Source organism: Meriones unguiculatus, chromosome 15 (assembly GCF_030254825.1).
Source record: "Meriones unguiculatus strain TT.TT164.6M chromosome 15, Bangor_MerUng_6.1, whole genome shotgun sequence".
Lineage (NCBI taxonomy): Eukaryota > Metazoa > Chordata > Mammalia > Rodentia > Muridae > Meriones > Meriones unguiculatus.
Window position 1 is genome coordinate 55,332,746 of NC_083362.1, and position 12,403 is coordinate 55,345,148.

Here is a 12,403-nt window from a genome sequence, read left to right on the forward strand (position 1 = left end):
GGATTATGAAGCTTAAAACATTCCATTCCCATTGTCCTATTTCTGGTTTTCCCATTATGAAATATTTGCTTTATTCAGCCAAGACAGATATTTATAAAACTATCGCAGAATTTTAAGATGAAAAAGTCCTCAGATCTTAATGCTTTCCAAATGCACATTCATCCCAGTATGGATATGTGGCACCCGAGGAGACTATTTTTTTTATCATTTATTACAATTTATTCAATTTGAATACTGGCTGTGACCCCTTCCCTCATCTCCCCAAATCATCTCCTCACAATCCTATCCTTCCTCTTTCTTCTCCCCCATGCTCCTCCTCTAGTCCACTGATAGGTGAGGTCTTCCTCCCTTTCTATTTGACCCTAGCTTATCAGGCCTCATCAGGACTGGTTGCATTGTCTTCCTCTGAGGATCTAAGACCGGGGCTCAGATGTAGCCCATAGACTCAGTCTCCAGGTGGGTTCCCTAATAAGGGGGCATGAACTCAGTGACATGTTCTCTGACCACCTCCCCACAGGGGTGCAGCCAAGGGGACTCTTGATTACCTTAGGTTTTCATCGAATTTAAATCAAAATACTCAAAAGAAAAAATATAAACTTTTAAGAACATTCCAATGTATTGCACTAGTAATTCCCTGACTGGTCAGTTAATTCTCACAGGTCATGTAACTGAAAAATATAGTTGCATTGTTTTAAATTTAAGAAGAAAACAGCCATTAAGTAAAGACATCTAGAGTTTTATATGAGAAATAATCAGCTACCGGTTACCAACCACTTACTGAAATCAAAGCCCTAAGTAGTTCTTTAATGTAGAAACATACATGATTACAACCTGAGAAATTTCAATTTGTTGATTCTGTAGTCACAAACGTATAAAATGTCCTGTTTATATATAAAATACAAATAGGGTACCATATAATATATTTTTTTTTCCCCGAGAGGATGTCAATATTTCAGTCACAGCTACATCTGCAGCCGGTGACTGTCCATTCCAAGATGGATCTATGTGTTGTGCTGTCTCATTTAATCCTCAAACTAATTTCACATTATCATCCAATTTCATGGAGAACAATTTTATGATAGAACCCACATTTGAAACCACACTTTCACATCCAAGAGGCTCTGCTCTTCGCCTGGGCAGTAAGCTGCAGGTGCCTTGTGTTAGGAGCAAGGAACCAGACCTACTATCCATTTCCAGCCTTGGATGTTTACTGATGACACTGATAATTATTTGTATTAGTCTGAAATTATGGACTGTCTCCTGGGAATCCAGGCACTGTACAAGACTGAAAGTTTCTGTTTAAATTTGTAAAATATTAAATCTATAGTTAGAAACATTATGATTTTGAGTTGTATGACATGCGTTAATAGCTTCTACAACTACAAGTGATCTGTCACTCTACATATCTGCCCCATGTCCAAATGCCATCTGTGTCATTGTCTCAAGAGAAAATGACAGAAATGACCCCCTGCTTTCTAGAATGCCACCAGGAAGGCATCAGCATCCATCGATATACTCTCTGGATGATTTCGAGAGACTTCTCTCCTTACCCTGAGAAGCACAATTTCACGTTCCTGAGGTTGGAGAAGGCTTGCTATCTTAAATAAAAATAATGATAATAATATGTAGAACATATGAAAAAGTGAGTGGTTTCTGTGAGCCAGGCATTGTTATTAAGGCAACATTCAATACCCAGAACTGTTTAGGAATACATAAATGATGTCCTTTTGCATATGAAAGAGTGAGACTCCTATAATTTAAAGACCATAAAGTCACACACCTAAAAATGGTTAGAGCTTGATTTTTAAACCTGAAAACCTGATTTTAAAGAGAGCATGGCTGTCTCTGATACAAACTCAGTGGCTGGTTCTTTGATCACTGACCCTTGGTAGGAGAGAGGATCGTGTAGCCTTGACAGGCCACAGAGAAAGATGATGCAGCCCGAGTTGATGAGGCCTGATAAGCTAGGGTCAGATCAAAGGGGAGGACCTCCCCAATCAATGGACTAGGGGAGGGTCATAAGGAGAGAAGAGGGAGGAAGGGTGGGATTGAGAAGAAACGTAGGGAAATGCAGAGGGGACACAAAGTGAATAAATTGTAATATATTAATTAATTAAAGAGACCATTCTTTAACCACAATGTGAAATTCTTTCTCACTAAAATGTTAGAATAATTATAAGTAAAATCATCGAAATAAATACAAAATCATTCTTCAAAATGATAGTTCAGTGACTCACTCAATGTCTGAAAGAAGAAAGACTATGTTGTGAGCAAGGTAAGAATCCAAGATGGATCTTGGAAGACAAAGCAGGACTTTGGATTTCTGTCTTAATCCCTGCTTACTTTTTCTCATTCAATTCTCTTGGTTTCTTTATTTTTCTCATAGTTTTAAGTTAGCTTTAGACAACTATATCAGCTAGTTTGTTCAAGCCCAAGTTTCAATGTGCCACTGCTGTGTAAGTCAAGACACTCTAAATACATAATTTACTTCAGAACTTGTCATCACTATTTACTTATTCACAAACAATTTATGAAGATGACACGTCACTTATCTGATCATTTTAAAATTTAAAATCATTTAAAGGCATATGAATGGAGAATCTATGAATGGATTTGGTCACATAGATGAATCTCATACATAAAATATTTAGTGAAAGTAGCCAGATGCATAGAAGAATATAAATCAAGATTGAATAAAATAAGATGGAAACACAAGAAAAACTGTTTTTTAAGTGTTAGAATTCAGGATAGTGACTACATTTGATAATGGCAGCTGTTGGAATCTATAGCTATTGTGTTTGTTTGTTTTTTTTTTTTTAATCTGATGATTGTGCTTTATAGATGCTTCATTTTCATGTGACAACATGAAAATTATATTAAAAGAAATGTTTCATCTGAAATTTTCATTTGCCTTTTACTCTAACATAATTCCTTTTTTTTGCAAAAAATCCAATTAATTTGTTTCATAGAGCTAATGATATTTCTATATAGTTTCAAATTTACTACTTTCCTAGTTAAAATGTTTCATAAAATGTTTTTAAAGTTATATTTCTTTATATATAAATGACAAAACACAAAATTTATATACCTTACAAAAATATATAGCTTATGGTTTGAATTAATCATTTTTAATTGTACAAAAAATACCACAATCAAGGTAGAGACAATTCCATTATCTGTCCAATTCCTTCTTACCATACCATAGTAAACTTTACTCCTGGAACTATAGCTTTGGATAACCTTGGCTGATTTTCTGTCCCTGTATTTCATATTTTCCAGAGTTTGATATAAAAAAGAAAATCAAGGAGTATGTCCTTTTAACAGTCTGGCTTCTTTCATTCAGCATAATGAATTCAGGATCCATCTATGGTGTGTGTAGCATCAATTTCTTCCTTTTTATTACTCAGGTGTATTGGATCACATAGGTATACCAAAATTTGATAGCCTAAGTTGCTTCTGATTTTTGTTGATTATGATTAAAAGCGACTGTAAATATTTGTGTTCTGAATTTTTCATAAGCATGAAACATATGTTATATTCTTGTAATTCCAATATATGCTTTGACCTGTACAAAACATTTTTTATTGCATTTATTCTGGGATAAATTTTCTATCTAAAAATATACCAATCAGTTCAAAATAACACAAAATCAGAACTTAAATTCAAATCATATAATAAATATTATATTGTATAAGCATTAATCAACATTTTTAAAGTTTTCATTTAACAATTTTGATTTTTGAAATCATGTATAACTTAATATTATAACAAAATATTATAACAATGTTTTGTTATGTGCTAGGATAATTTCTAATTTTTTTAAATTTACAAAATTTAAAGTCAATGGTATTACTAATTAGTACTTTGAAATCATAATGAATGAAGGCAAGATTAAGAAATGAATTAGAAAGCAAAGTGTTTTCAATTCTGCTGTAACTCTCATTTAATGTATTAAAACTTCAGTCCAACTGGTTAGTACTTTTTTCTGGGGTCACTAAGAAGAGTTTGAGTGATAAAACGGAAACATGATTGATGTTACCTAGCATGTTGTGGTAAAGTGGAATGGCCTGTCCATGGGTAGTAAATGCAGTCATGACTAGTGGGACCGTTACACCTGCAAGCAATTGCAGAACAGAAAACATCATTCTCCATCCACAGTGGCATGCACACACATGCACCAGTGCTCACGCATGGAGCCTTGGAGGAAGAACATGGGAAGCAAGCACACCCAGTACCTATCCATCAGGCCGATGCAGTCTTCAATACTTGAGCCTATGCACCTGCAGATTTGCAAATTTAAAAGAAATACAAGGAAAGAGAAATCAGTCATAAAAAAGAAGAAGAAGAAGAAGAACCGTTGGGATAGTGAGATAAATACTGAACTTGCGTACTTTTTTCTTACTATTATTAGGTAGACAGTTTCTGGAACAACATAATTTTTAAAAATTGAGAGAAAATTATTTCTTGGTGGAAACACAGAACTGAATCGACATTACCACTCAAGTACAGTGCCAGAAAACATGGAGACAGCAAAGGAAATTTTACCTGCTCCTGTGGATAACTTCTATACACATCAATCATTTCTGAAATCTTCAACTCATGTACATATTTCACCATTATACACAGCTGTATTAATTGCTTGCTAGTTTAATGACTATGGCTGTTTTCATGTACATTTTTAAAAACACCGTTAAGTTTAAGTAAAATAAAAAATAAATAAAAAGGCTATGAACAATTGAATGTAATATAACAGCCTTATGCTTGATGCTCATTAAAGATGGATGTTGGCAGAAAATAAGTTAATATATTTTAATGCAATTCCCATGGATATTTTACATAATCAGATTATTTCAATCTTTTGTTAATAATATTTTAAAATCATTTTCACCATTAAACATGAAGTTATTTAAAATTCAAATTAGCTGATTTGGCCGTACTTCAGTATATCTTGATGACTACTTTTAAATAGCAAAATCATGACCTGTAAACAGAAACTTTTAAAAATGTCATAATATTGAACTCAAACAAAAGCAAATAAATACTCAGTAACAAGTCAATAAACTCATACAGAGGTAGCCCAGGAATCTACCAGTATGAACCTTTGATGGATTTACTTACATACAGAAAATTCTAACAAACGGCCTTTAGAACTTCATTTTGAAGCCATTATAAAAATGTGCCTTCTATTACCCAGTGTGTTTAAGTTGAATTTATTTCCTTTCTTCCTTCTTTCAAAGATAAACAACCTCTGGCTGTAAGATCTGTAGAGCTCTCTAATTTGAGTGTTAATCAAGGAATACATGTTTCTCTAAATGCTCAAGTTTCAAAAGTGAAAAAGAAGTTTTAGGTATCCACAGAAGCAGCTTCTGTAGTTGATTCCACACATTAGTGAGTTACTAGCTCTCATTGGGCCACCACAAGCCACTATCTCTTTGCTTCATCATCTATGCTTTAACATATAGTCTACTGGGTAGGATATTAATTTGTTGTGTTTTCCTTTTGTGGATCAGCTTTGAGAGGCAAAAGTAAATTTTAACCTGCAAAAAGTGACAAAGGTCCATAAAATTAAAAAAAAACTATATATATATATTAGCATATATATATTAGCATATATATATGCTAGTGCACACATCACTGACTTGGTGCCATACATTAGATTTAAGCAAAACAATTTTAATTAGAAGATAAACTACTAAAATATCCTAGTATTGTCACATATCATTTTATTTTACTCTGTTCTAAAGAACTGTTTTTATGTGTTCCAGTGATATCCCTTTCAAAATGCTGTTTTTATGACAATACTGCCATTTTGTAAAATTAACAGTCTACTTCTTATGTCCAAGAGACAGTCTGAAAAGCTGTAGTTTGTGTGTAATCTTTATAATGACCCTTGAAAGATAAAAACATTCAATAGTGAAATTCTGTTTGAGGAGAGAGTGTGAATAATGAAATATCTTCATTCATTCAGTATGCCTGTGTGATAAGCCTTCTAAAGTGCTTGTACCGTTCAAGGAGCTGCCAGAAGAAATGAGATGAATTACATGCCATTTTCCTTATTTTCATTGAGCTCATGGTTTAAAGGTGACAGATACATGAACACACGTGTATGGTATAGTTTTGTAAATATACCATGGAGAAGGGACACCAGAAAGTCATGCTTCAGAAGGTCATGGTCACCATTTTGAGAATCTGTAGTTTGAGATATTGACAGTTACGGATGGCACAACACTGACTGTTAGGAGTAACAAAGTAGGAGACGCAAAAGCCCAGCTGGAGAGCTAGACAGTCTCCGAAAAATTCTGAAGAGATGGGAGCGTGAGGGCTGACACAGGGAGAGGAAAGAGAGAATGGGAGACTTGTAGGATTTTATGTACTAGACAAGGGAAGGCCTGTCTGTCTGTAGGTTTTCTCTTCATAGGGATGAATGGAAAAATGTGGTAAATATACATGATATATATTTTTTTAATTATAGGAAACAAAGTTATATAGGAAAATCTGTCCATCTGGAGATCAGCTTATGATACTATTTAAGCCAACCTCAGAAAAGCAAATACTGTAATTTTCTCTTACTTGTGTCTCCTAAAGCTTATACAGCAATATAAAATAACACACACACACACACACTCTCACACAATCCACTCACTGACATACACACAAATGCTCTCATACACACACACTCTCTCTCTCTCTTTCTCTCCCTCCCTCTCTCTCTCTCTCTCTCTCTCTCTCTCTCTCTCTCTTCTCTCTCTCTCTCTCTCTCTCTCTCTCTCTCACACACACACACACACACACACGTGGACAAAAGAAGTGGAACTATCTAGGGCAGCAAAGTGGATCCACAGGATGAGGAGGAGTGAGAAAAAAAGAGGGCCAAAGAACAAGGAAGGACAGATTTTCTCAATGGACAATATGTATGCTTATGAAAACATAAAAGCATTAAATTTTAAAAGGCTACTTTGAAGAACTGAGAAAGTACTATAGCAAAAGGCAAACATTATATTTGTATCTGAAATCTTTTGTCACATGGAGACTAATTAAATGGGAAACAACTAGGCTATTTTGGCATGGAGAACAGTTAGTTCTTGTCAGAAAAGCAAAACAAACTAATTGAATGGCTACTAGCTGACAGGCGAAAGCAGTCTCAATAAATGCCACTAATGCAATGGGGGTGGAAAGAGAGGAGCTGACAGACGGTATAATAATTCTAAGTGACAATCAAATGATTTAAGTTTGTGCTGTAATTTATATTTGAAAAGAATTGCACCAGCAATATATATATATATATAAAGGAGGAACATGTTTCCTCACGTGCACTTTAGGAGAAGGACTGATGGTTTAAATTTTTCCTTTGGATCTAGAATTTGCTATGTTTATTTCATGGGAAGTCAGAAATGTTCCCAAAAGTGGGAAAAATATTTTGAACCAGGGTCATAGGGAGAAACTCCTTCAAAAAGGATCACTGGGGAGAGTTGAGATGGAGGAAGTAGAAAGGTGTCTGAAAAATACACAACAGGAGAAAATCAAATGCCAAAATGGAAACCCAAGACCTCTAAAAGCATATGTCATAAAACAAACTTTTGCATCTATAGCACAAGAAAGTACAGCAGAATATAATTGGGCTGGAGAGATTTGTCAACAGATATGAGCACAAGCGTCACTTTTTTTTTTTTTTTTTTACAGAAATAGCAAAAATCTGTAACATGCATGCCTACTTCAAAACCATCTCTGGAATTCTGGATGGTGAAGCAGGTTTAGCATTTGTTGGTTCATGTTGATACGTAAGTACCCTGACATACCTATATGACAAGCATAATTCAGACTTTCTGGGAAAATTTCCAATTTTTCATGTGAAAATGAAGGTAATTTTTAGTTTTGTCAGTATAAAGGCTATAAACTTAGTTCCAAAAGTAGTTTTATCTCTCTATCTATCAATGTGCAGTATTCACTATATAAACTTGAAAATTATAGAAAAAAAGAATTGATAAAAGAGACTAAGTAATTACCAAACAATAATAGTAAAAAAAAAAAAAAACTTTTAATGAGATTTTGCAAAGAATGTTCGATGTAATGAAATGTAATGTAATATAATGGACGTCTGGATTAAAATAAAAAGGGAATGAAGTAGATGTTTATTATCATGGAATCAAGTAGTGTTACTGTAGAAAACAATATTTGTACTCATTGTGCATTATGTAATTTAGTTAATATGTTCTCTTTAAAAGACATATGTTGCCAATATAAATATAAACATTATTCTTATGTTTCAAGTTTATTCCTTTTTTTTTCCTTCAGTTTGTTGCTCTGTTTTGTTTTTGAGAAAGGATCTTGTGGTAGAGCCCTGATTTATATAGTTACTCACCACATAGACGAGACTGGCCTCAGACTTACAGAAATTTGCCTGTTAAAGTGTGCCAATTTAAGCAAACTTCATTTTTAATCTCTTTTATAGTTTTTTTTTCAAATTCTTAATCATTTCAGCACACCATAGAAAAAGTTCTGGCTTGGTACATAAATTGAATATGATAAATGTGAGTCCATATGGGTCAATATTCTGAATATGTCTCCTCTCTCTCTCGGTATAGAGCAGGTCTCCTACTTAACTTTAATTGTCAGCTTTACACAGACTGGAAACAGCTGAGAGCAAAGTCTTGATGAAGGGATTGCCTACATAACACTGACCTGTGGGTCTATCAAAGGGGGATTGTCTTGATTATTAATTGATGCAACTCACCTTATTATGGGTGGCACCAACCCTAGGAAGGTGGTCCTGGTCCATCTAGAGAAAGCTAATTAAGCAATGACCAGCCTCCAAGCGATGGTCTTCCTTGCTTTCTGTTTCAAATTTCAGACTGAATTTCTGTTCCTACTCCCCTAATAACAGACTGTGACCTGAATGTGTAAGCTGCAATAAACTTTTTCCTACCGCTAGTTGCTTTTGGTGATGGTATTTGCGGGAGTAACTGAAAGAAAACAACTGATTAGCATGTATCCCACAGAAGAAAGCTTGAGAATGAAAGAAATAAAAACAATTGCTAAAATGTGCTCTCTATTCAGAGGAGACAATGCTTTTCTCTTTCATTCTTCCCTCATTCCTTCATTTCTCTCTCTCTCTCTCTCTTTCTCCCTTCTCTTTCTTTCTCTCTTTTTCTTTTTCTGTCCTCTAAGGACACTAGTGGAAGCTTTCTAATTGGGACTGAATGGTTCATCTTTTTGAAAAGTACTTGAAGAACTTTTAGAGCTAATTTATTTAATGTACTTTTGGAGTATTAAAATATATTTAAGGTATTAGATAGATAATTTTATTTTCAGGAAAATCATTAAGCAGTATTCAAAGTAAGAACTTTATTTCTTTAAAGTTCTAATTGGAAAGTCTATTTCCATTAACTTTGTTATTAAATGACCCAATAAACATGGGCATATAAAAGGAAATCTTTTTGTTCAGAGCTAGAACTGACCTGGTGAGCTCACATTTATTGATATGGTCAGGTAATAGAAGGCTGAAGAATAAAACAAGTCAATCATCCCATCATTCCATCTGTTTTGTGATCTCTCACTTGATCACAGTTCTATATGCTCACACTCAGTTTGTAAAGAAGGGGTGAACTGCCAAGCCCACCTCATTGTCTCAGTACAAGATGAAAAAGCACAGTGGGTATTCTGCAATCTAGTTCATACTAAGTAGGAATTCCTGAATTCTCCACTTGAGCTAGAATCACAACACTTCTATGAAGTCAGTGGATGTGAATATGGAACTTATGATGAAGGGGAAGTTCAATGAAATTAAGGATAAGACTTCAGGACAAAACCATGTGTTTGAGACATGTTACCCTGGAAAATGCCATTAATAGAGCATCCTAGTTCTGTCTCACCATATTCTGCAGCCAGGAGCTGTTGAGGGTATCTTTCTATTTATTTGGAGTTCCCAAGTGAGCTTGCGAGATTTTTTCCCCACTGAACCTCAGCTCCCTTCTATTTGAGATCCCAGGTATGTTGCTACCGTAATTTGAGTCCTTTCCACTGTCCCCAACATCTCCCTCCCTCTACTCTATACACCTTGCTTTATTATATAACCGTGATTTTAAAGGCTGACGAAGAAGACACACGACAAGCCACACATCCAGACTAGGATCTGTGTTCTCACTTTCATTTCCCTAATGGCTTCATTGTAATTAGATTTGCAAAAACAGCAAAAGGTCTCATTTTGAATGGCAACAGCTGTTGACATCGACATTATATTGAATAATTTACTGGTTTAATTTTAGTTGCAAAACAATAAAACCCTCTTGTGGATGATTTCCACAGGCAGAGTTTTCTCTTTCTCTTGCTGACTCTTGTGCTCTAGCAGTACCATTTTTTTTCCTTTTTCATAAAATACTCTCAACTCAAGTGTACCAAAACTCACAAGAGGAACCGTTTATTACTTCTGCTTTCCTTGAGGCAGAGTGTGTAGGTGACTGCCTTGGCACCCTCAACCTGTGTGCTTATGTTTCTAAGAAGTTGGCAGTCAGCTCTTCTACACTGCACTTAAATTTTTACAGCAGAATACTGCTTTACCTTTTGAGGGCCTGCTAATTCACAGGGTGACTTAGCTGATTTCACGACCTATAGGAAATTATAGCAGCATCCAAAAAAATGATGTTTTCTTGGCAGAAAATTATGCTGCTCACTTCACTATTTCAATATCTTCTAATAGTGAGGCCTTAATCTGGCAGGACAATCTCTTTCCAGAACCTCTACTCTGTTGCCAGATATAAAGTGCCAAAGATAATGCTCTACAAGTGTGAGCACACATGTGTTTCTGTGCATGCACTAACAGTAAGCATGCACAGTGGAGGTGAGGTTTTATGAGGAGAGGATAAAGGGATTTAAATTGCTCTCAAATCTAACAATATTTATCTTTGCGAGGAAAAAAGGGGAAAATTCTTACTGAGATAAGACAAATTTGTTTAAAGAAGTAGATTGGAATTTGCTTGAGCTGACATCATTTCCTTTAATGTACATGGTTTTTCTTTCACTCATGGTTTTTTAATCACTCCATCGATGACCATAACACTGAACAAAAACAATAGCATTAATTTGTATGTAGGGAACTGTTATCAATATCATAAGTTATGCTGCACAACATATCTTCTTTAATGAAAAATATGTATCTTTCTGAATCATTTCACGAGAGTCAAAGAACTCTATGTTAAAGGATAATATACAATGAATGATTCACAACTATATCAGTTATATTGTACAAACACATATGAGCAGGTTATCCTCTTTTTCGATTTTTCAAGGTTGTCCGGGATCATGTCATTGAAGGAATAGTACAAAGCCAAAATTATTCAAGAGATGTCCTTATTTTAGGTTTTGAAAATAAAGAAATAAAAACCATATTGTACATTTAATAAAAAAAATCTCCATGAAACAAGTATTATACTGTCTCTCCTAATAACACCTTGAACCTATAGTAAAAAGTGGGCGATTTCCAGACTGCACCAAAAGCACACTAGCTTAATGAAGGTAGTACTTGGGTGGTTATGGGTGAATCATAAGTGGAGATATTTCAAAGGTTCACTTAGAAAGAATTTCTTTTAAAATCAACCTGTAAATGAGTAGCTTAGTACGCTGTATTTATTCTGTGTTGACCACGATGCCCTCCTTAGTAGCCATTTTCAATAAAATAAAATACATTATTTATGAAATGAAAAAAAAATACAAATAGCATTACCTTAGACTATTTTAAAGTAAGTAGACAGCATCAGAGATAACGAATAATAAAATACGTTAATCCTTTGAGCTGGAAACATGTACATGGCTTAGCCCTTGACCAGCAAGGATGCTTACCCTTGGGTACAGTTTGGATGGCATGGGTGGCACTCCCGATCCTGATCCGCAAACTTAAAAATGAAGCTGTTTGCTCCCTGTAGGCCATCTGGACATTTCTCCACACAGTTTGGGCCATCCTTAAAATGGGAACACTTGGTACAGTTGTCAGGTCCCTGAGATAGAAAAAAGGGAAACAAATACGGAGAAAGAAAACTGAGTTCAGCTCTCTCTGAATACATTTATGTGGATTAGTTTCTGAGAATTTTTTGAATGACAGATAGTCTTCCCCTAGGGAGAGCATGTCCATCAGCACTGATGTGGCTGTGGCTGTTGAGTACAAGCAGCACTAAGAGAGCCATCAAGTTCTTCCTTGCTATGCTGTATGTGAATGAAATTATACTATCAAATACATTCCGAAAACCTCCCACCCTTGAAATCAGCAGTATTCAGTTTAACTATTCTTTATGTCATTTCTCTAATGTAAATGAATTTGACCATTAGTATTTCTTACTATTTTTTCTTCAGTATTTTCTTTCTGTGGTTCAATCTCAATGTTATATGTAAATAACAGTATATGTAAATAACGAAT

At 34.8% G+C, this 12,403-nt stretch overlaps 1 protein-coding gene across 5 annotated transcripts in view; it reads right to left on the reverse strand.

Annotated features, from left to right (window-relative positions):
• The window catches only part of Erbb4 (erb-b2 receptor tyrosine kinase 4), a 1,096,075-nt gene that overhangs the window by 254,560 nt on the left and 829,112 nt on the right, over window positions 1-12,403 (reverse strand). For 2 of the 5 annotated variants that reach the window (XM_060368566.1, XM_060368564.1), the window contains exons 15-16: window positions 11,833-11,987; window positions 4,040-4,114 (exon numbers count right to left, since the gene is read on the reverse strand). In XM_060368566.1, coding sequence (XP_060224549.1) covers window positions 4,040-4,114; window positions 11,833-11,987 — 230 coding nt within the window. Of the gene's footprint in view, window positions 1-4,039; window positions 4,115-4,235; window positions 4,281-11,832; window positions 11,988-12,403 lie in introns of all 5 variants that reach the window. The other 3 variants (XM_060368568.1, XM_060368565.1, XM_060368567.1) reach the window with 2 other exon arrangements.